At 53.7% G+C, this 22,585-nt stretch overlaps 1 protein-coding gene across 6 annotated transcripts in view; it reads left to right on the top strand.

The window, feature by feature from the left end:
• PDE4B (phosphodiesterase 4B) overlaps positions 1 to 22,585 on the top strand; it is a 199,378-nt gene that overhangs the window by 155,811 nt on the left and 20,982 nt on the right. For 4 of the 6 annotated variants that reach the window (XM_074545604.1, XM_074545605.1, XM_074545607.1 and 1 more), the window contains one exon: positions 15,138 to 15,250. In XM_074545604.1, coding sequence (XP_074401705.1) covers positions 15,138 to 15,250 — 113 coding nt within the window. Of the gene's footprint in view, positions 1 to 15,137; positions 15,251 to 17,237; positions 17,754 to 19,478; positions 19,511 to 22,585 lie in introns of those variants that run through there. The other 2 variants (XM_074545610.1, XM_074545611.1) reach the window with 2 other exon arrangements.

Below are 22,585 nucleotides of genomic sequence, written 5' to 3'. Positions count from 1 at the left end.
CTGCATTTTGTTACTTCCATTTGGCACCATAAAAGCGCTGTCACTTACCCCTCTGATTTGTGGCACCTCGGCTGCATTGTTCCCTGCAGGGGGAAGGACACTGGGAAACGGGATTGCCCTGTGGTAAAACCATCCCACCCTGCAGGAGATGCTATCTCCTGAAATCCTTCCTCAGAATGTCTCCAGTTTTCCTTCCTCGTTAGCATTTCAGATTAAACCTTTAGGCTTATCTCCACATCAGAAATTACCTCTCTGGGAAGCTTCATCAACTTCTATCAGCCACCTTTAGGTGCTCTTGGTGTTCACGCCTCGTTTTTGCAGCTCATTGTCATGAGAAAGGCGCAGTGGAGCTGGGCTTTGGGAATCTGGAGCTTTCATCTCTCCCTGTAGCATCTTCAAAGCTGAGCTTTGCAGGGCTGACGTACAAGCGGACGCATTAAATCACACAAAATGGATATAAAAGTGCTTTTTGGGTTTAATGCAGGAGCAAGACTTTTTATTAGCTGCTGCTTTCCAAGAGTTCCCAACGCTCTGTTGGAGATGTTAGTGTTGTTTATTGTGTGGGAATGGTGATTCCTGGTGAAACATCTTCTGCAATGCCCATTGCAGCTCAGGTCCTTCATTCCCAGCGACATTTGGGATCTTGGAAAGGCAGTACTTGAGTAGCCCCATCTCTGCCTTTTTCAGTTTGTTTCTAAGGTGTCTGTGGGGCTATCCCAGGGTCTCTCTGAAAACCTACAGTGACCCCTTCATCAGTTCTGAGCCTCTGGTTTTGCATCCAGCTGCTGGGCTTATCCCAGTGCTTTTCCCAGCTCCTATTACCTCTTCCATGCCACCCTCCTCTGCCAGGAGCAGCATGCCCATCCTCTGCTGGAGGGTGATGCTGTTGGCACTGCCCACCCCAGGCCCCGGGCTGATGGCCCTGAAGGGCTGGCTCCATGGGAAGCACCATTCCCACCAGGCCTGGCCAAACCCAGCTGTGCAGATAAGGAACCGCAGGCACGGCTGTGCGCTGATTGCTGGGCAGTCCTGGCTCCTCCAACAGCCAGTGGGCCCGTGCTGGTGGCCTCTGTGACCCGGTTCTCATGACCTGGGTGGTGATCCACCACCCCAACCTGTGCTGGTGGGTGCAGTCAGGACTCTGCAGGTTTGTCCAGTTCTGCCCTAACCGGCTCCCTCTGGCTGGGCTCCCTCTCCAGGCTGACCTCTGGGATCAGTTCCCTGGAAATGCTTCATTTCTGCTCCCAAACAGCATGGCTGAGGTCCTGCTGCTCACCCCAGGGTGGGTTATAGGAACTGGGATCAAACTGGGATCAAACTGGGACTGGCCAGCACCAGGGCTCTGCGCGAGCTCCTCTGTTTGCTGCCCAGGCCTTCTGCTGCCTCTTGTCCTCAAGACTCTGCCATTGTCATAAGATTCATTTCATCCCACTTCAGCCACCTAAAAATTACAGACCAGTCTTAAGTGATGGCTGCTTTTTGAAGAAAAGCTCGGGAGCAAACCATCCTGTTGTGCAGGAAGATCAGGAATTCCAGTGGAAGGCAGCTCGGTGAAGCAAGGAGCTTCTCAGAGAGTCAAAATGCAAGAAAGGAGCAGGCAAAGAGTGAAAAACGCTGGGAACAAGGAAGGCCTGGAAAACTTTGGCATGTGTTGGGGTGACCAGAGGCTGATGGAGCTGTGAGTGGTGAGGGGACCCCAGTGGGGGGATGGAGCAGGGAAAGAAAATACAGAAAAAAAGTGTTGATCCATGGGTGAAACAACCTAATGGTAATGGTACAGGAAAGACCAAAATAATCAGTGGGTTTTTTTTTGGTCTCAGTTTTTATCCCCCAGCCTGCCTGGGAAGGAGGGATGGAGGACAATGAGGGAGCAGCCAGTTGGGGACAGCCTGGAGGAGGTGGAGGTGTCCAGGCCCACATCATTGCACAGGGGTCAGGCTGGAAAAGCTGTGAGGTCAATGTGAGTCGCCCATGAAAATTGTGGTGCTTAGGAAGGTGACAACAGGAAAAAGGTGCATCTTTGAGAAGGGTGGGGCAGATTAGGGGAGCTGTGGGCTGCTCAGACTCTTCCCATCAGTGAGAGGTCACTGAGGTTTTCCTCTGGAGTCCATTTCCAAACACACAAAGACAAGAAGGAAGACTGGGAATGGTGGGTGCAGACTTGCCAAAGCAAGCTGTGTTGGAAAGGCCTCACCTCCTCCTCCAAGGGCTGGAGGGTGGCCTGGCCCTGGGGACATGGAGGGCCATGGTGGGTGTGCAGGGAGCCCTTGGGCACCTTTTCCCACAGCATTCCCACATGGCAGCTGCTGCAGGGCTGGGAACGGCAGGACAGCGGGCTGGGGGTGAAGGCTGCTGGTGGCTGATGACAGGGGGCTGTGGGGTGTCCAGCTATGCCCTGCAGCTGCTGGTGCTGCTGCTCAGCTGGGATGGCCCCTCCGTGGGTGGGAGGTGACCCCTGGGGTCCCTTCCTGTGCCTGGGGCAGAGGGGAGCAGCCAGCAGAGAGTGGCAGCACCTCCGGAGGGTGATTCAGCCCATCCCGGCTACTGAGAATAGACCAGGATCACCCCTTGGAGCTCCCAGCCACTTTCCACTGCGGTGCGGGGAGCTTAGGTGATTAACTGGGGTTGGCTAAAGATAGCCCAGCTGGGCCCCCCGGCAGTGACAGTGACATTTCTGCGGCTCAGGGTCCTGCTCGGGTTACCGCAGCTGGCCCGGGGCTCAGCCTCGGGGCTGTTGACTCAGAAACATCGCTGCTACTATGGCACTGAGGAACTGCGGGCCCTGCTGCTCCCCTGGCCCAGCCGAGTCACACTGCAGGAATTCCTCCCCTCGCTGGGAGCCTCTGCTTCCCAGCTGGGCCTTCTTCCTTCTTGGGATGCTGCTGCCCTTTGGTTTTGTGGCGTTCCCTGCAGACAGGAGGTTCTCCCTTCTCCTTTTCATTCCCCGTGCTGACAGAAGCTTGGGCTTCTCCCTTCTTGCCGCCATTTTTGTGGCATTCCCTGCAACCAGGAGGTTTTTCCTTCTCCTTTTCATTCCCTGTGCTTTCTCTTGGTGAGACATCTCCTCCTGCTTCCCAGAATCTTCCAGTTTGAACCTGGATGTGTCCTGGATGTTCTTGGCGAGTGCTGTTTAATCACTGCCATGACGTCTTCAGCGGCTCTGGAGCCGTTTTTCTTGGGGCTGAGTTTTCCCAGCAGCTGGAATGGTGTGTCCCAGAAAGGACCTGTCTTTAATTAGGGAACTTAGAATGCCAGGCTCCTCAGCAATCCAACCAAAAAGTTCCTTTTTCCTGCTCGCTGTTGTTTGGAAAAGAGAAAAGAGAATAAAAATGCCCCCCAAAATCTTGGCTGTATTTTGCCAGAGGCTGTAGCTGATGTCAAACACTCATCCCCGATTTCAGTCTCCCACATTATTCCTGGCAGCTCCAGCTCACTCATTTCCTGGCATTTTTCGCAATTAGCAGTGGAAAGCTTTCACTTCATTTTTTTGTCTCTATCTTCCCCTCTCATCTCTGAACCCAGCCTGAATACAGGCCCCATTGTTCCTGGAGCTTTGGAGCCCCTGTTAGGATTTCATCCTCGTTCCCCCACAGCTGGATCTCCTCCAGTGCCACCTCCTCAGTGACCCCCTGCCAGTGGCTGTGCCAGTTCACCCCGTTCCTCTCTCCGCAGGGATTTCACTTCCCAGGCCTTTCTGCCCCCATCTCATCTATTAACGCTGGCCAGCAGAGGAAAAAAAAAAATCTACATTTCCAAAGTACTTTTTTTGTTGAAAGAATAACTGTGAGACAGCTCTGTGCTCATTTACATGCAGTGCCCGTGCCCGCTCTGGCTGCAGCTCCTGCCGAGCTCGGGCACCCGCTGGCCCCACTCCACGGCCAACAAAGAGAGAGCCCTTCCTCTCCTGCCACCTCCCCTGCCCGCCGAGGGAGGCTGCAGGTGTGGGAAACCCGAGAGGGGACAGCTCGAGTGACTGGTCGGACTGGAGTCCCAAAAATACGGCGAGGGGAGAAGGGCAGGCTCGTCCATTTGTTGGGGAGTTGCTCAAGAGCGTCGTGGCTCCACCTGTTCCGCGGGCGCTGGGGCTCCGAGCCTTTCTTAGCACATCTGCACTTATCTTTGCAAAAGATATAATTAGGGTGGGGAGGAGGGGCAGTGCAGCTGGTGGCTCCCTGGTTCCCATGGATTTTGCTCACTTCTCATTCCAGCCCCGCACTCCAGCAGGTCGGGAGCGTGAGTGTCCATAGGATCTGCAGCAGGGAGCAGTTGGGAATGGCAGGGAGTGGGGCTGGGTGGTGCTGCTGGATGCAGCCTGCTTTCCAATCACACCTTTCCAATCACACCTGCTTTCCAATCACACCTTCCTCAGGTGCTCATACGGCTCTTGCGCTCAGAAAAAAAATCTGTTCATAGATTCTTGAGTATTGGAAGGTGCATGGGGGATCTGATGCCTCAGGTTTGGCTTTTCTATTTTCACACTCTGTGCTGCTTTAGTGTGTGGGGCTGGGCTCACATCAGGGATGCTGAGCTCTGTGCACAGAGCAGGAGACAAAACAATTCCTGCTCCAGCTGGGCACCAAGGACAAATGACCCAAATCTCAGCCCAGAGCACAAACCCCGTGGGCTGGAGAGAGAAAAACAAGCAGGGTGGGACTGCCTGGGTGGGATTTAAGGCTCCAACCCAAACCATTCCAGGATTCTGGGATTCTCCTTCCTGACAGGAGCCACACTGGATTATCTCATCCCACCTGGATCAGCCCCCTGGATCTCCTTCCTCAATCCCACCTGAGAACACCCCCGAACAGCCCTGAATCCAGAACATTTCTTTAGCAGGATTTTCTTATGGGAAGGAGGAAAATTAAAGATTTTCCCTTTGCTGGCCCCCACCACAAACGTGGCAAATCCCACAGGATTCATCTCCTCAGGGACAGCTCTGCCCTGGCTCCTCCTCATCACTCTGCCTCCCTAAAAATCCTGGGCTGGGGTGATACCTCAGGTTTGGCTTTTGTATTTTCACACTCTGTGCTGCTTTAGTGTGTGGGGCTGGGCTCACATCAGGGATGCTGAGCTCTGTGCACAGAGCAGGAGACAAAACAATTCCTGCTCCAGCTGGGCACCAAGGACAAATGACCCAAATCTCAGCCCAGAGCACAAACCCCGTGGGCTGGAGAGAGAAAAACAAGCAGGGTGGGACTGCCTGGGCTAAAGCTGGGATGGGACAATGAACTGCAAGGTGCAAATGGAGCAGAACTGATCCCAGGGACAGAGCCCGTGCCCCTCGTGCATTTTGGGGCCATTTTGGTTCATCTTGGGTGCAGCCCTGGCTGGGCTCTGGGGCTGCCCAAGGTGGATCCATGGAGGAGATGCTTGGAATAAATCCCTGCTTTATTCTGGAACTCTGTCCAGCCTTTCTTCTAGGGCAGTTTTCACAAGGCATCAGATCTATAAAAGAAACTTGTAATTACAGGATTTTTTCAGTGCTTGTAGTTTGGGAGGTGGTGCTGTAAGATTTGGACATTTCATTGCAGATTTGAAGTGAATCCCAGGGTTGTGCTCTGTGCCTTTGATTGTTTTCCATGTGAATTTCCAAATCTGTCCAACAGAAGGATTTCCACAGGAATATTTTCTGGATCTGGTAGAACAATGCTTTAATTCAAGGAAATAGCTCTCAGAATCACTAACAGGATACATTAAACAAATAAATCACAGGGTGTCAGTTATTCCCTCGGCATTGTGAGGGATAAATATGTAAACATGTCCACACGATCCGTGAGCAACCACAGCTCCATTAGGGAAGGCAAAGGGTGAACGGCTCCCAGCCTGCACAGGCCCCTTTTCCATCAAGTCCTGGCACGTCCTTTGTTGATAAACCTGTTTTACTCAACATGCTCTGGGGTTTTAGAGTGATGCTAGGCACTGGGAGTAATTAACGTGGGGCAATATTCCTGCTAATGAACCTCGTGTTGTGGGGCTGAAATAGCCATTTTCTGGCACTGGTTAGTCATTAAAGTGGGGTGATATTCCTGCTAATGAACCTCGTGTTGGGGAGGTGAAATAGCCATTTTCTTTTGGGGAATGAGAGGGATCTGTGGGACTTTTATCTGAGCCATGGCCATGAGTGCCTTGGTAAATCACTCAGAGCACCCTTCTCCTTCTCCTTCTCCTTCTCCTTCTCCTTCTCCTTCTCCTTCTCCTTCTCCTTCTCCTTCTCCTTCTCCTTCTCCTTCTCCTTCTCCTTCTCCTTCTCCTTCTCCTTCTCCTTCTCCTTCTCCTTCTCCTTCTCCTTCTCCTTCTCCTTCTCCTTCTCCTCCTTCTCCTCCTTCCACACCTCTTCTCTATCTCCTTCTCCTCCTTCTTTCTCCTTCTCCTTCTTTCTCCTTCTCTTTCTTTTTCTTCTCCTTCTTCTCATTTTCTCCTCTTTCTCCTTCTACTCTTTCTCCTTCTCTCCCCATCTCTTTTCCATTTCCTTCTCCTTCCCTTTCTCCTCTCCCTCTTCTCTCTCCTCCCTTTTCCTGCCCTCTCCCCTGCCCCAGGAGTTAAGATCCCACAGTTTCCAGGTGGGATCAGCTGCAGGATCAGTTGGGATGGACTCTCCCCCAGAGGAGCCCTCTCCCACTTTCCCCCCACACGAGCTCTTAGTCATGAGCAGCCAAGGAGTGAGGGATGCAAATGAGGCCTTCAGTGACATTAATGAGCTCTATCAGCTCCCAAATAATCATCTGCCATCCATATGATCTGCTCCAGCATCTGCCTGCTCTCCCCAATCCTTTGTGTCATCTGCAGTAATGACAACAGTTGGGATAATCTGTCATAAACAGAGAATAATTAAAAGTGGGGTGGTTTAAGATCCTCTGATGACTGCAAACTCTGGGCTTGCGCCCTATGGCTTCACCTGGGAATTAGGGATGTTTTTAAAGTTGTTTCCTTAATGCATCTTCCAGCTGGGGGTCTGGGACTGTGCTGTCAGGCTTTTCCTACAGCAGAGTTTTCATGCACCAGGATCAACATTTCCACCTGGCCATTCATGTCCACCAGGACTCCAAAATCCTCATCTCACCCAGGAGCCACGGAGGAAGAGCTCAGGTTCCCAAATCTGCTCCCTCTTCACCCAATTCCCTGTCACTCCTGGAGGGAAGGAACCATTCCCCCCTGTAACACTTGGATTTTCATCTTTGGAGGTTTATGAGTGTTTATGTGCTTTAGCTCTTGTGGAATTTTACCAGCTTGTCCAACATTATGGGAGCATTTCAGTGCCATGTTCTACACCCTGGATTTGGGAATAAATCCAGCATCAAAACTTTTCCCAGGCAAAAGGGAGCAACTGCTCTTATTTATTTTCCTTTTAGAGGAACAGATTTTATCCTGAGTCTGAATTGTTGAGGTAGGGTTTAGATAGAGTGATAATATTTTATTAAATCATTTGGAATCACTGGAAAATTACTTTGGTGACCTCGAGTCTCAGCTGTTGTTGCTTCAAAGGCAGCTGGAGCTTGGGCTGGGAAGGACGGCCCCAAACACTGAAGAACTTTATAAATAGTCCCAATTTATTGCAGCCAGGATGAAATGAAGAGTAAATAACTTAGAAGATGTCTTATGGCACTGTAAACATGTGGAACAGGATGGATAGACTGAGTGAAGTCGGGAAAACTGCTGGAAGCTGCTTTTAACCTTCCCTGTGAAAGTTCCTCTTGGAATTTTTGGCAGAGTCTATCAGAGTTTTTAGGGGTTTTTTTTTAAGTCTTAAGCTCCACATTCCCAAGGTTTACAAGGAAAGTTGTGATCCAATAGAAGGAATTCTTCTTTTTCCTTGCAGAAGTAGAAATGGAGACTTTTACCAGTACAGCGAGCCCACAGTTTGATCTTTAACAGTTAAGGAGAGCTGAGTTTGAAAGGATGTTGGCAAAAATTTGTCTTCAACATTTTTTATCCACCAGATTGGACAATCTGTTCACAACTCAATCCCACTGGGAATATTCCTCCTGGATTATGGAAAACTGAGGGGTTTGGCAGCTGGAAAAGGAACTGCAACTTCTCCCCAAGCTTTTAATTCACCTGCTTGGGATGTGGTGTTTTGTCCTTAAAACTCTTGTGGCTTTACAGCCTTTGCACTTCCCTCCAGAAGTCCTAATGCTTTTATTGATCAGGACTGGGGTGACAAGAGGGAATCATGAGGGAATCAGGAGAGAGAAAATAAACCCCACTTGAAATTCTGGCATTTGGATCTCTTTTCAAAATGTTTCCTGGCTGGGTTCACCTCCTGCGTCAGTCGAGGGCAAAGCCACCAATCCCTCCTGCCTGGCTGTGGCACTTGGGGACACGATGGCGACAGTTTGTGGGTGAAGGGAGGAACTCTGCAGCTGCAGATAATGTTGGCCTCGTGCTGAGATGCCTGCAGGCCTGAGGGGCCGGAGCTGTGCTGGGAGCAGGATGGCACAGATGGGCTTTGGGGGCAGCCAAGGGTGGGAGTTCATCCCATTAATCCCCTTCCCGTCTGTGACATGGGTGAAGCGTGTGCTTGTCCTTGCACTGAACTACTCCCAGAAAAGAGGATGTTCCCCAAAACCTCTCACTTTCTGAGTATTCAAGAGTGAAAAAAGGCCTCAAGTCCATCTGGATGAGCAGCTCTCACCTTTCCCCCTGTACCCAGCACTGGTGAGGCCACACCTCAAATCCTGGGGTCACTTTTGGGCCCCTCATGACATAAAGGACACTGAAGGAGCTGGAGCATGTCCAGGGCAGAGAATGGAGCTGGAGAAGGATCTGGAGCAGCTGAGGAGCTGGAAGGGGCTGCAGAATCCCTGAGGGAGCTGGGCAGGGGCTGCAGAATCCCTGAGGAGCCGGGCAGGGGCTGCAGAATCCCTGAGGAGCTGGGCAGGGGCTGCAGAATCCCTGAGGAGCTGGAAGGGGCTGCAGAATCCCTGAGGGAGCTGGGCAGGGGCTGCAGAATCCCTGAGGAGCTGGGCAGGGGCTGCAGAATCCCTGAGGAGCCGGGCAGGGGCTGCAGAATCCCTGAGGGAGCTGGAAGGGGCTGCAGAATCCCTGAGGGAGCTGGGCAGGGGCTGCAGAATCCCTGAGGAGCTGGAAGGGGCTGCAGAATCCCTGAGGGAGCCGGGCAGGGGCTGCAGAATCCCTGAGGGAGCTGGGCAGGGCTCACCTGGAGCAAAGGAGGCTCAGGGGCCCTTTGGCTCTGCACAGCTCCTGCCAGGAGGGGTTTGGGATCTGCTCCAGGGAACAGGGACAGGAGCAGAGGGAACAGCCCCAGGCTGGGCCAGGGGAGGTTTAGATTGGATATTTGGGAATATTCCTTCCTGGAAGGGCTGTCCAGCACTGGCACAGCTGCCCAGGACTTCCCATCCCTGGAGGGATTTAAAATTCCTGTGGATGTGGCACCTGGGGATGTGGGTCAGTGGTGGCCTTAGCAATGCTGGGAATGGTTGGACTGGGTATCTGAGAAGGATTTTCCAACCTAAACAATTGTGTGAGAACAAGAGAGCACAGAAATGTCAGTGAGTGGGAAAAAGCCTCTAAAAAGGGGCTGCTAAGTCACGTCTGCAGGGAGAGATTCCGTGTGTTCCGTCACCTTGCAGAGCTGGCAAAGGAGCAGATGGCAAAACCTACCAAAAAATGCAGTTTTTGCAGAATCCTGGCGCTGCAGAGGTGCTGCATTTCAGGACGTTGGAGCATTCCCAGTGCCAGCAGAGAAGCACGAGGCGAGGGCTGCCTCTGTCCTCGCAGGGACTGGCAGCAGCTCAGCTCTTGTGAGGAAATGTCACCTCAGTTCTGCTGGAGTGCCACCAGCCCCAGCCCTCCTGCGTAAACACCGGGCAGGACTCAAAAACTGAAACTCCTCTTGTTGCTCCTCACTTCCCTGTTCTGTGTCAGCGATGAGTTCAGCCCAGCAAACATGACCAAAGCTCCGCTGTCATTTACGGGTTTGGCTTATGCAACCCCCAAATATAAACTGAAATGTGAGATGGTTGAAGATGCGTCCTGAAGTGTTCCAGGAGCCCCATCCCGAAATGGCAGCAGTGTTTCCAAAGTGCCCATGTGCCTCGGCTGTACCAGGAAGGTGATGGAAGTCAGCCACTGTCCCTGGGCCTCGGGACAGTTTCTGGCAGGGGGAGTCGCTCTGCTGATGTCAGTGGGACGCTCACGTTGGGTTCAGGGAAAGAACAACTCACGGAGCATCTAAACTTGTGTTTACTGTTTGTGGGAGTCGCTGTAGCAACAGCAGATATCACTCAGGGAGAGGATCCCAGGGCACTTCATGCCTGTCCTCTGCTCTGGAGCCAGCCTGGGAGAGCTGGGGACGGCCAGCCTGGACAGGAGAAGGCTCCTGAGAGCCCCTGCCAGGGCCTCAAGTGGCTCTGAGAGAGCTGGAGAGGGACAGGGGACAGGGCATGGAGGGACAGCACACAGGGAATGGCTCCCACCGCTAGAGAATGGAATTAGATGGGATATTGGGAAGGAATTGTCCCATGTGAGGCCCTGGAATGGATTTCACCCAGAAGCTGTGGCTGCCCATGGATCCTTGGAAGTGTCCCAGGCCAGGTTGGACAGGGCTGGAGCACTCTGTGACAGTGGAAGGTGTCCCTGCCCGTGGGTGGAACTGGGTGGGATTTAAATTCCCACCCAACTCAAACCATTCTCTGGTATCCATGAACATTAAATATGAGGAAAGCCAGAAAATATTTGTTATTTTAAGATCATTCCCACACAAAGCTTTTAGATTGGTAGAAGAGCAACTCCTAATGGATCCTTGAAAGTGTCCCAGGCCAGGTTGGACAGGGCTGGAGCACTCTGTGACAGTGGAAGGTGTCCCTGCCCATGGGTGGAACTGGGTGGGATTTAAATTCCCACCCAACTCAAACCATTCTTTGGTATCCATGAACATTAAATATGAGGAAAGCCAGAAAATATTTGTTATTTTAAGATCATTCCCACACAAGGCTTTTAGATTGGTAGAAGAGCAACTCCTAATGGATCCTTGGAAGTGTCCCAGGCCAGGTTGGACAGGGCTGGAGCACTCTGTGACAGTGGAAGGTGTCCCTGCCCGTGGGTGGAACTGGGTGGGATTTAAATTCCCACCCAACTCAAACCATTCTTTGGTATCCATGAACATTAAATATGAGGAAAGCCAGCAAATATTTGTTATTTTAAGATCATTCCCACACAAAGCTTTTAGATTGGTAGAAGAGCAACTCCTAATGGATTCTATATCTGGCTGTTATTCTGGGGTAGCTGTGGATCTTAAAATACTTCACGGGGGACTTGGAGGGTATATTTTCATTTCACATGCTGGTTCTAAAAGCAAATTTAGCCTTAGGAGTGGGACTGTAGCCCCTGCTTTCACAATTTATTGGTAAATATCGCCAGGTTCATCAGAGGGAGCTCGTGCAGCTGCACACAGGCAGGGAGGGCTGGTTTGATAAGAGCTGGGGTTTCCGGGGTGCTGGGCTCAGGCTGCGTCACTCGGTGCCTTCAGGGACAGCTCTGAGTTTCTGAGAAGGGCTGAGCTGGGCCCTCTTCCTGCCGTGGGCCACGACAGTGACTCTTCTCCACTGGCCCGTGTGGTTCTGTGAAATGAGAGGGAATGTGACGTCCCTGCTGGCCCTGCCAAGGCAGCCCGTTCAGAAATGACTGCCCGCTGACCACGGAGGGCACACACCTGCAGGCATCGGTGCACCAGGCTGCTCACTTGAGAAAATGAGTGAAAAATAAAGGATTGGGATGAGTCAAAAGCCAAAAACACCAAGAAGAGCTGCACAGGGATGCAGGTGCTGCATCTCACTGGGTGCCAAGGCCAGAGGGAGCTGTGGGCAGGCTGGCCGGTGTCAGGAAAAATGCAAATTCTGAAAGAAAAATGTGAATGGTGCTTTTTAAAATCCATTTCTGCCCTGGAACAGCAGCAGAACTCATAGTTTTCCCTTGAAATGATCCTTAGCAAGAGCTGTTTGCTCTCACTTTATTGAGTCTTTGCCATTGAAATGACTGGAGGTATCTTAGGGGGCCGTTTTCAAAATATCCCAGTTTAAATCGTGAACCCATTGGGCTCTCAGTGGTTTCAGTGCCAAGGCTTAGCAAGTGTCAGTGTTCTGCATGAATTAACCATGGAGGGATCCCTGCTCTCCCAGGAAACCTCCCAGGGATGAAGCAGGGAGGCAGAAACCGAGGGAAGGAGGGTCCTGCTAAAAATGCCAGAGAACATTGCAAATGTGTAAAATAGTCGCTCTTTATTTAGCTCATCTTCTGAAACCCAAAAATAAATAAAAAATACTTACAGCCAAACCCCCTAAACCCTCAAGTTTCCTAATTCATCTCAATATCCCTAATATAGTTTTGCTTGTTTTAGTTTTTTTTTTTTTTTTTTTCCTTTTATTACATAAGACTCAGATTACAGAGTAAAGGAATATCGTGAATATCAGCTCTGGGGAATGGGAGTCCTTCAATATCAAGAGCAGATTTCTGTTCTGGGTCCTGCCTTCCCTGATGGCTCTTTCTGAGGTGAAGTTTGGAAGTGAAGTGACAGTGGCAGCGGGTCCTGCAGACCTGGGCAAGGCTAAAATTAGGGTCTGGTGTCAGAGCCCCTGCGAACCTGTTCCTTCTCCTCCTCCAGGAATGCACACATGCCGTGGCTGTGCTTCCTGAGGAGTCTCAGGGCAGGAGAAGGCAGGGTTTGATTTAAACGTGTGGGGTTTAGTTTGGCTGAGATGGGTTTCTTGCTCTTCCTAAACTTATTTTACCTGTGCTGGTTTTATCAATCCCAACGTTTTCTGCAACAAGTGGTTTGAGTCCTCCTGGGTCAACTAATTTACAGGAAAAAAATAGTTGAGAGGGAATGGGAGAAATTCCCTTGATGGCAATGGGAATTTCTCATGGGAGAAAGGAGAATATACTGAGCTTTGTGTGATTTTGGCTATTTTCACCTGCTTTGTGATTAGGCAGGAATGAGAGAACTTTGAACATTTGAAGCTCTGCAGGCACAGAAAAAACCCCATTAACTTCCAATGCCACAGAGATTTGGATTCACCAAACCTTCCAAAGGTGTCTGTGCCAGGTTTATTGCTGAGTTACCTTTGGCAGGGTTTATTTTCTGTTTATTCTCAGTCGTTTGATGGCAGGTCCCTCTCCAATGCTGCTTTATTGATGTGGTGAGTGACAGAGAGGATCTGTCCTTGGGAAGAGACAGCAGCACGGGGTGCAGCTCCTTCCCTGGGGACACTGGGACACCAGGGACACGAGGGACACGAGGGACACGAGGGACACCAGGGACACCAGGGACACGAGGGACACGAGGGACACCAGGGACACGAGGGACACCAGGGACACCAAGGACACGAGGGACACCAGGGACACCAGGGACACCAGGGACACCAGGGACACCAGGGACACCAGGGACACGAGGGACACCAGGGACACCAGGGACACCAGGGACGCGAGGGACACGAGGGACACGAGGCAGGGAGGGCAGGGGGACAGGGCTGGGGCTCTGGCTCAGCTCCTGAGTGTGTCTGAGCAATCCTGCCCTGTGATGTCACTGGTACCTGCCCGTAGGAACGCTGAATCCATCAGCCCTGACAGATTTATGGGATGAGCATATGTTACCGGGATTATGAGAAGCAGTTACATTCATGGGGAGATTTTATGATTCACTGTATCCGCTTGTGGAAAGCTCAGCTTTTACCCCAGAGCTGCTGGGGAGTGTCCTGCTGGCAGGGCTGGGAGAGCTCGGGGAGCAGGGACGGTGGGTTTGGGGTGCAGGCTCTGCTGGGGAGCAGGGGGCTGATGGGGACAAAGCCAGCAGAGCTGGGGAGCCAGGAGGGACAGGGAGCAGGGCCAGGAGTGGGGAGTGGGATTGGGAGTGGGGAGCAGGGCCAGGAGTGGGGAATGAATGAGACCAGGAGTGGGGAGTGGGACCTGGAGTGGGGAATGGGATCAGGAGTGAGGAATGGAGTCAGGAGTGGGGAATGGGACCAGGAGTGGGGAGTGGGACCAGGAGTGGGGAATGGGATCAGGAGTGAGGAATGGAGTCAGGAGTGGGGAATGGGACCAGGAGTGGGGAATGGGACCAGGAGTGGGGAGCAGGGCCAGGAGTGGGGAATGAGAGCAGGAGTGGGGAATGGGATCAGGAGTGGGGAATGGGACCAGGAGTGGGGAATGGGACCAGGAGTGGGGAGTGGGACCAGGAGTGGGGAGTGGGATCAGGAGTGGGGAATGGGACCTGGAGTGGGGAATGGGATCAGGAGTGGGGAATGGAGTCAGGAGTGGGGAATGGAGTCAGGAGTGGGGAATGGGACCTGGAGTGGGGAATGGGACCTGGAGTGGGGAATGGGACCAGGAGTGGGGAGCAGAGGCAGGAGTGGGAAGTGGGACCTGGCAGGGCTGGGGAGCAGAGCTGGTGGGGAGTGAGACTTGGTGAGGTTAAGAAGCAGGGCTGGAGGGGTTGGGGAGCAGAGCTGGTGGATGTGGGGAGCAGCATCAGGAAGGGTTGGGGTGCAGGGATGTGGGTAGCAAAACTCTTGGAGAGCAGGGCTGATGGGGTTCAGCGCTGTTGGGGTTCAGGTCTGTTCGAGAGCAGGGCTGATGCGATGCAGGGCTAATGGGGATCAGGCTGTTGGGGAGCAGAGCTCTTGGAGAGCAGGATTAATGGGGTTCAGGGCTGTTGGGGAGGAGAGCTCTCGGGTTCAGGGCTGTCGGGGAGCAGGCTGCTGGGGAGCAGAACTAATGGGGAGCAGGGCTGATGGGGTTCAGCGCTGTCGGGGAGCAGGCTGTGGCTGCGGCGCGGAGCGGGGCTGGCTCAGCAACAGGAGCAGCATCCCGCGGGCGGCGGGGGAGGCCGATCCCGCAGCAGCAGGCGGGGCGGGGGGGCCGCGGTGACGCTCCCCAGCCGCAGCCCTGCCCTGCCCTGCCCGGGGGGCGCTCGGTTCCCCCAGCGGCGGGGGCCGGGCCGGGGCGGGCCGGGCCGGGCCGGCGGCGGGCGGGGACTCGCTGGCGGCGGCCGGGGCAGCGCAGCGGCGGCCGCGTGATGAGGGAGCGGAGCGGCACCTCCGGCAGCGCTGGCGGCGGCTCGGGCGGCCCCGCCATGGACAGGCGGCCGCAGCGCCAGCCCGACTACATGTCCGTGTGCCTCTTCGCAGAGGAGCCCTACCAGAAGCTGGCCATGGAGACGCTGGAGGAGCTCGACTGGTGCCTGGATCAGCTGGAGACCATCCAAACCTACCGCTCCGTCAGCGAGATGGCATCCAACAAGGTGAGCCCACGTGCGGCACCGGGATGCGGGACGGGGGTGCCGAGAGGAGCGGGGCTCTGAGCCTGATCCCGGCCCGGCCTCGCGTCTGTCCAGGACAGCAGCTCCGAGTTAGTTACGGTGAAGGGACTGCACGTTCCCCCGTGAGACGCGTGCAGGGAGAACGCGCGGCGGGTGGCGTGCGGAGCGATCCGGGATGGATCCGGGATGGAGCGGGGAGAGCGATCCGGGATGGATCCGAGATGGAACGGGGAGAGCGATCCGGGATGGATCCGAGATGGATCTGGGAGAGTGATCCGGGATAGATCGGGGAGAACCATCCGGGATGGATCGGGGAGAACGATCCGGGATGGATCTGGGATGGTTCTGGGAGAGCGATCCGGGATGGATCCGGGATGGATCAGGGAGAACCATCCGGGATGGATCGGGGAGAACGATCCGGGACAGTCTGGGGGGCGCGATCCGCGGTGGAGAGCCCTATGGCTGCCGCAGGCTCATTTCCGATAATTAAAGAGGTTTCAATTAGCGCCGGTCCCTTGGAGCCGATATGAGCAGGAACACTCTGCAAACGCCCGCGTTTAGCAAATCACCACGCCAGAAGTCAATTAACTTCATTGCTTAATAATAATAACGGCGAACTGTAAACATTGTGGGTCCGGTGTTTTACGGCTGTTTTGGCTTTCGGTGACGTTTTAATTTGATTTTAATGCGCTGGGCTGGCACCGCTTGGCAGCACATGGTGAGGGTGGGCAGGCAGGGATGGTGACAGGGACTCAGCTCTGGGGCTGCTGCTCCGCGGAGCTTTCCTGGGAGCCAGAGGGGAATTGAGAGGTTCTCCGCACAGAATAAAGTGCTGAAGTAAAGCAAGAAAAGTCCTTGCTGTTTAAATTCAGGGGAGCAGGGGGAGAGCAGAGAGCCACGAGTGTCCTGACAGGCGGCAGAGGGCAAAGCGCGAGTTCTGAGCAACTTGTGGGAGTTGGTGCTCCAGCCCTCCTGAGCCCAGCCTGCTCCAGCATCTCCCGGAGCCGGGCACGGCCTCGGGCACGGAGCCGGGCACAGCCTCGGGCACAGCCCCGGGCCAGCCTGGCAGCTCCCGGCCCGCGCCTGCCCCTTCCAGCGCTCCCAGACAGCGCTTCCAGCCCCGCCGTGCCCGCTGGAATTGTCACACTCACAAATTCCCAACCCAGCGCCCGTCGCATCCACGGCCTTGCCCAGTTTTAAACCCAATTCTGCACCACCCTGATGTCTTTGGTTTGAGTTTTTTTGCTTATTGGAAATGACTGCAATCAGAAACTGAATTTATGGGAAAAAGTTGAGCAAAGAAATCCAGTGTTTCAGCTTCCTCTTCTGGTAGTGATTACCACGATGTGCAAGGGCAAAGGAAGCAGTAAAAGTTTTACAGTCCGAGCTTCCAAGAAAGAAATATCATTTTATTCGTTTGAGTTTGTGTTGAGCGAACCCTGGATGAAAGTTGAGGAGGGTTCAGGCTGCACCTCCAGTGTGAACACACGGCGCCCTTCAATTTGAGGTTACTTTTTTTTTTTTTTTTGCTGACTGACAAATCTGGCCTCGCGAAGGTGAAACTAAATTGCTTTTGTAGCACTTTAAAGCTGCGATTACTCGGGGTGCAGATGGCTCGCAGCTGGCTCGAGAAAAACTTCCTGAAACTTTGTTCTTTCATAACCCGTTTCTGAAATGTCTGCGCTTTTTTGGTCAACTTCCAGTTTCACAGTTTTCAGCTGCGAAAGAGAAGCATAAAATGGCCTCACACCTCGCCTGCCTTTGCTGTGGAGCTGTAAACGTTGTCACAAATCACGGGGCACGGTTCGGGTCGGAAGGTTCGGTTTCAGTGCCTGGCGATTCAGGGGATTTGCGGCTTTTTGGGGGTTTGGTGGCAGACAAGGTGCGGGCTCTGGCAGCGCTGGGTCGCTGCTGCACCTCCGGGGGTGAGGAGGCTCAGGCGCCCTGCCCCGCTCCGAGCATCCCGTCCCATGCTCCGAGCATCTCCATTTGTCACCGGCCAGCAGCAGAGCCGGCAGATGTTTTGAAAACAGGATGCTTGGGCTGCGCATTATTAAAGAAAAAACGGAAAGAGAAACAGTCTAGATAGGAAGAAAGCAAATCGGCTCGGCATGCTCCCAAGCGCAGCAGCAGAATAAACACTGACCTATCTTCCTGACCTCCGCTCTCGCCGGTTCCTGGCCCCGCGCCACCCCAGCCAAACTACGTCATTTGAGCCTGATAGTAGGCATGGCACAGCTGTTGCAAGTGTGACTCGAATTTCCTGTCTCCTTCCTGACAGACGTAGTTTAGAAAACCCAGAGTTGCAACAACAGCGCCGAGAGGGGCAGAGAGAGGGAGGCTCTCGGCATCCGTGCGCGCAGGGGGATTCTCGGGAGCGCTGCGGCAAAAATAAAATAAGAGGAGGCAGCGGAGGGGGCAGAGCCATGCGGGACGGCAGCCGCGCTTTGAGCTGATGGGGTTCGGAAGGCAGCGCTCCAAACATGTGCGTATTGCTCGTTTAGCGGGAGCTACCGCCGGGAGAGAGCGGCTGAGCTCGGGGGAGCTGCGCTGGCCCGGGCAGCGGGGACCCTGCAGTGCCACCCTGCAGTGCCACCCTGCAGTGCCACCCTGCAGTGCCACCCGCGGAAAGCTGGCAGCGAGGGAGGGAGGGAGGGAACGCTGCTCCCTCTGATGCTGGCACCGAGGCACTTCCAGCGCAGGGCAGCCCGGAGCTCTGCACAACTAACCGTGCACAGCGCTCTTGTCTTGCTAGTTTAGAGGGAAAAAAAAATAACAACCTGCAAAAATACCTGTTTGCAGCTGCCACGAAGGGTTTGTTTTCCTAACGCTGAGTTTCCTAACATTCCTAACATATAGGGCCCTGCACTTTGCGCTGACACAGAATAACCTGGAAGGAGCTCTGCAGGCACTCAGTGCTGCTTGAGAGACCCAGCCACCCTTATTTACATTATTCCTACACATATACTCAGTTTTTCCTGCATTTATCACCATGTCCAGCTTCCAGCTCAGGCAGCTGCTGTGTCAGAGGGGTTTGTGAGTCAGTGATGATAAAAAGGGGCTATTTTCTGTCCTGGCATTAGGCAGCTGTCCTTAGCCTCACTTTGCTGCAGATGGGACCTGCTCTAGTCCCTAATTTGGATCTGGGGCAGGATGTGCTCAGTGCATCCCATGGACCATCAGAAGGAGCGGGCCTTTTTCCCAGCTGAAATGCTGGCCTTGCCAGCTCCAGGTTTTTATGGGGCCATCACCTCATGAAATGGAGGGATGGAGAGATTGTTCCTGCAGTGCTGCCTGTCTGTGCAGCCCAAACAGAGATACCTGCATGGACCTGAGCTGCACCTCTGCCTCTCCTTAAATTAGACCTTAATTCAGAGCTTTCTGCAGTCCATGGAGTCCAGAGAACAGAATTCTGCTCTCTGGGGATATTCTAAGTTTAAATAGGCAGAGTGTGAGTGGTGTCCTCTCATGACTTTGCAAACCCCCTTGGCTCTACCCAAACTGTTACTAGGAGGACTCTTCCTTGCAAATCCTTAAACTCTCTTACTGCAGCTCTTAAAGATGTTTCTGTTATTCCCAAGCGCTGGATCACTCCAGCCTTGTCCAGCCAGCGGCCCGGGACAGCAGCACAACTGCTCCGTGTGTTCCTCTCTCTCTTGCGAGCCGCAAGATAAACAACACAACCGATCTGGTTTTGCTGGGATTTCAAAGGGCATTTCGGGCGGAAAAGCGGAGCAAGGCCGCCCCTCGCTTTCGGGAGAGGGTGGCTCAATAAACATCTGGCCACGGACGTGAGCTGCCGGTGCCAGCGGTGGATGTGCCGGGCTGCACAGCGTCCCCAGCCCCGCAGCCCCCGGCCCTGTCCCCTTGCTACGTGATGTTTCCCTTAAGTGGTGCCGGGCTGTTTAGTCTTGCCCTGGCTTTGCGCTGCGACTTCCTTTGTTTAATCGCCGCACAAAGAGAGGTTTGTTCGCTGCGGCAGCCGGCGGAACAAAGACGCTTCCAGGTCTGCTGTTTTTGCACGGCGGGATGAGTCACTGAGCCCCGCGCCGTGCCGGCATTCCCGGGATCCGGAGCGCTCCGAGCCGGGCCGGGCCGGCGGGGCCGCGCCGGGCGCGCTCCCGCTGCGCGCTCCCGCAGCGCCCCGCGCTCCCCGCGCCGCTTTGACGTCGCTCTTTAACCCTTCCGTGGCCGGGCAGCCGCGCTGCAAGCAGGACCCGCGCCGGCGGCATGCTGCAGGAGGTAGGAGCTGCGTCTGGATGATTTTGGGGTGTTCCCCCATCTCGGGGTGGTCTTGTCCCTGTTGGGATGTCCTTGCGCTATAACACAGGGCACCGGCGCTGCGGAGCGGGGCTTGAACAGCGGCGGTCGGAGGGGTGAGCGGGAGCTGCCAGGAAAGCTGCTGGAGCAGGAGCGAACAGCGCTGGGTGCTGGCTCTGACCCACGCCGGCACCCCCAGGGATTTGGGGAGCTGGCTCCCAGTCAGCTCCTGCGTGTCGGTGTCATCACCATCGTAAATGGACTTTGGGGTGGCTGTCTCTGCGTCCTCTGCCGTGCTTCTTGCCCTCTGAAGTAAATCATTCTGGGGGTGTCAGATATGCCCCAAAAGCAGGGTGGAATATTGGGGCCATACATAATTAATTATGGGATATTTCGTCCTTGCCAGCCCTCTGGGGTGTCTGTCCCGATATATTGGTTAAACTGCTTCATATACTAAAAAAAATTGAAATATTGGAGAGCTGCAGCATTGGCTGTGGGATGTGTGGGGATTGGGAGACAGTGTCACCATCTGGGATCCCCTCCTGGAGCAAAGGATTTTGACTGCTGGATGCTTTCCCATCTTCTGGGATGTTGTGGAAAACCCCATCCAAGGGGGATCCCTTGGCCACGGCTGGTGCAGAGATCAAGGCGTTTGCAGCAGGATTTTGGCTCAAATCCTCCTCCCCAGGAGCCTTTTGGGGAGCTGTCACCCCTGCTCTGAGCCACAACGGTGCCCAGGAGCCTCTGGCGTGTCCTTTACCCAATCCTGGTGTTCCTGGGAAGTGATGAGGTTTTATAAGTTCAGCATTCTCAGACTTTTACGTTATAACACGTCAGGGTGGGGCTTAAATAAATAGTAGCTCAAAGGCAGGTTCAAAATGAATCACGAGCTGAGGGCAGCACTGGAGAGTGACTAAATGTGGGGAGCAGGGTCCCCTGTGGAGTGAAGGATGCTGGTGGCATCCCAGAGGAGCTGGGGAGGATTGCAGGGCAGTGCTGATCCTCACCCTGCTTTGGAGGGGTTCTGGGGACAGCCTGACTCCAAACTCCTCATTTTCTCCCCAGTTGTGTTCCACGGGGCTGATCCAAATATTTGCATGAAGTGAAATGAATTGAAAGACGTCGAGTTATCAAAGCAGGACAAGTTGTGGAGATGGTTTGGGATGGAGATTCACCCTCAGAGCCCTGAGAGGGAGAGATTCCCCCGATTAAAGCCTGGCTTAAAGCAAACAAACCAGAAGTGCCTCACCTTGCTGCTGGTTTAGCACAGCTGGGCCAACGGCAGCAAAAGGATTCTGAGGAGCATTTGCCTATCTCTGTGTGAGAAGGAGTTTTCATTTAATTTTATCTCCATTAATTAGTGCCTTCTGTATGGGTCTGATGCTTGCATTAGGCTCATTTTCATTTTGGCAGGACCAGCTGCCGCATTTGTGGGGGGTTGCTGAGCTACACCAACTTATTCCCTGGATTTTCAGTGCCCTCTTCCCAGGACTCCCTCTTTATCCCATGTTTTCTGAAGAAAACAAACTTCTGTTGATTCAGAGGTGCCAGAATTTATTTTTTTTTTCCAACACAGGCATCTTGGAAAAGTCTTCTCAGGGCACAAAGTTATTTGAATTTTCCAAAGCCTGTTCTCCTACTCAGGTAAAACCCCAGCTGGATTTGCCTAAATGATGACTGCAGAGCTTGATTCAGATTTAAATTAAATTTAAATTGCTGCTTCATACGATTAGCAAAACCCCATGTTTAATTGCATCGCTGTCCTGTTCAATGACAAACGCTCTGCTAGTTGTTATTTTGGGGGTGTTTTCTGTGACTGAGGGTGCAATCCAGGCTATCCCAGCTGGATTCCCTGGAGCAGGGCAGGCTCTGTGGGCCAGGGAGGCTCTTGGCTCTGTGGCCCTCCTGACGCAGCGCTTGGCTTCCTCTGGCACCCAGGCCCCGTGTGGTTTGCAGGGGTGTGACTGACACAAGATGTGGGGCTGAGATCTGCAGCTCCTGCAGCGCTCTCGGGGCCACAGATGCTTTCTTGAGTCACCTTGGTGGCAGCACACGAGCTGCTGGAGGTCTGGGCTTGCTGCTGCTGCTTCTCAGCCGCTCCCCTTCCTCCCCGGTCTCCTCTTGCTCCCCACACATCCAACGTTCTTCCAGCTGGTGAAGCTCTAAAAGTGACCCTGCAGAGCCAGTGCTCGGCCTGTTTCTGCTTTTGTTTATTGTGGGATCTCAGCCCCTCAGGACTGAGGTGTCACCGAGAGCACCCTTGGGGGGCTCGGGAGTCCTGGAATGTTCCAGAAGTGTCTGGTGGCTGCACTTTGATCCCACACAGGAGACGACACCTGTATGAGGATAGGAGGGTTTCACCGGGGTGAATGGTGAAGGGATTGGTTAATTAGAGAGGGAAACACAGGGTTTAGGATTTCTGTACAGGGGGGTTTAGAGAAGTGAGATGGAGGAATTGGGGCGTGTCCTGTCCTTCTTCTTCTTCTTCTTCTCCTCCATCTTCTGTGGTGATGGTGGCACTTTGGGATTGGTCATTACTGAAAGTGCACCGGACAATAAGAATAAATGGTATTGGGGAAAAATGATAAATATTGTACACATAACCATGGGTATAAAGATAGGTGACTGTCCGGAGGGCAGCACAGTGTGCTCATGGCTGGCTGCTGAGCAGAGCTCTGTCGGGCCGAAAGAAAATCTTTTAGATAAACAATTAATAAACATAAAAACCGAAAGAAGAACTGAAGCCTCTTCTCGTCCTTCGATACGCGGGCTGCCCCAAGGCCACCCCGGGCCTTTCCAGGCCCTTCAAACAGCCGAAAACCGGACAGTTTATCACCTCTCCCCAGAGGGAAGAGTAAAAGCAGTGCTGGGATGAGGAATTGGTGTGGCACTGACCATGCAGCTCTGGGAAAGGTGGGACAGGTCTGGGGAGTCATCCCTGGCCTGGGATGTGCCTTTTGTGTGCTCCTTCCTCCCAGCAGAGCCATTTGTGCTGTAAAATGCACCTTTCAGTGGGGGACAGAGAGGAAATCCATACAAAACCCAACCAGATGAGCT

The sequence above is a fragment of the Zonotrichia albicollis genome, chromosome 8 (assembly GCF_047830755.1).
Source record: "Zonotrichia albicollis isolate bZonAlb1 chromosome 8, bZonAlb1.hap1, whole genome shotgun sequence".
Taxonomy (NCBI): domain Eukaryota; kingdom Metazoa; phylum Chordata; class Aves; order Passeriformes; family Passerellidae; genus Zonotrichia; species Zonotrichia albicollis.
The sequence above is the reverse complement of the archived record's forward strand: the minus strand, read 5'-3'. Positions and strand labels throughout refer to the sequence as shown.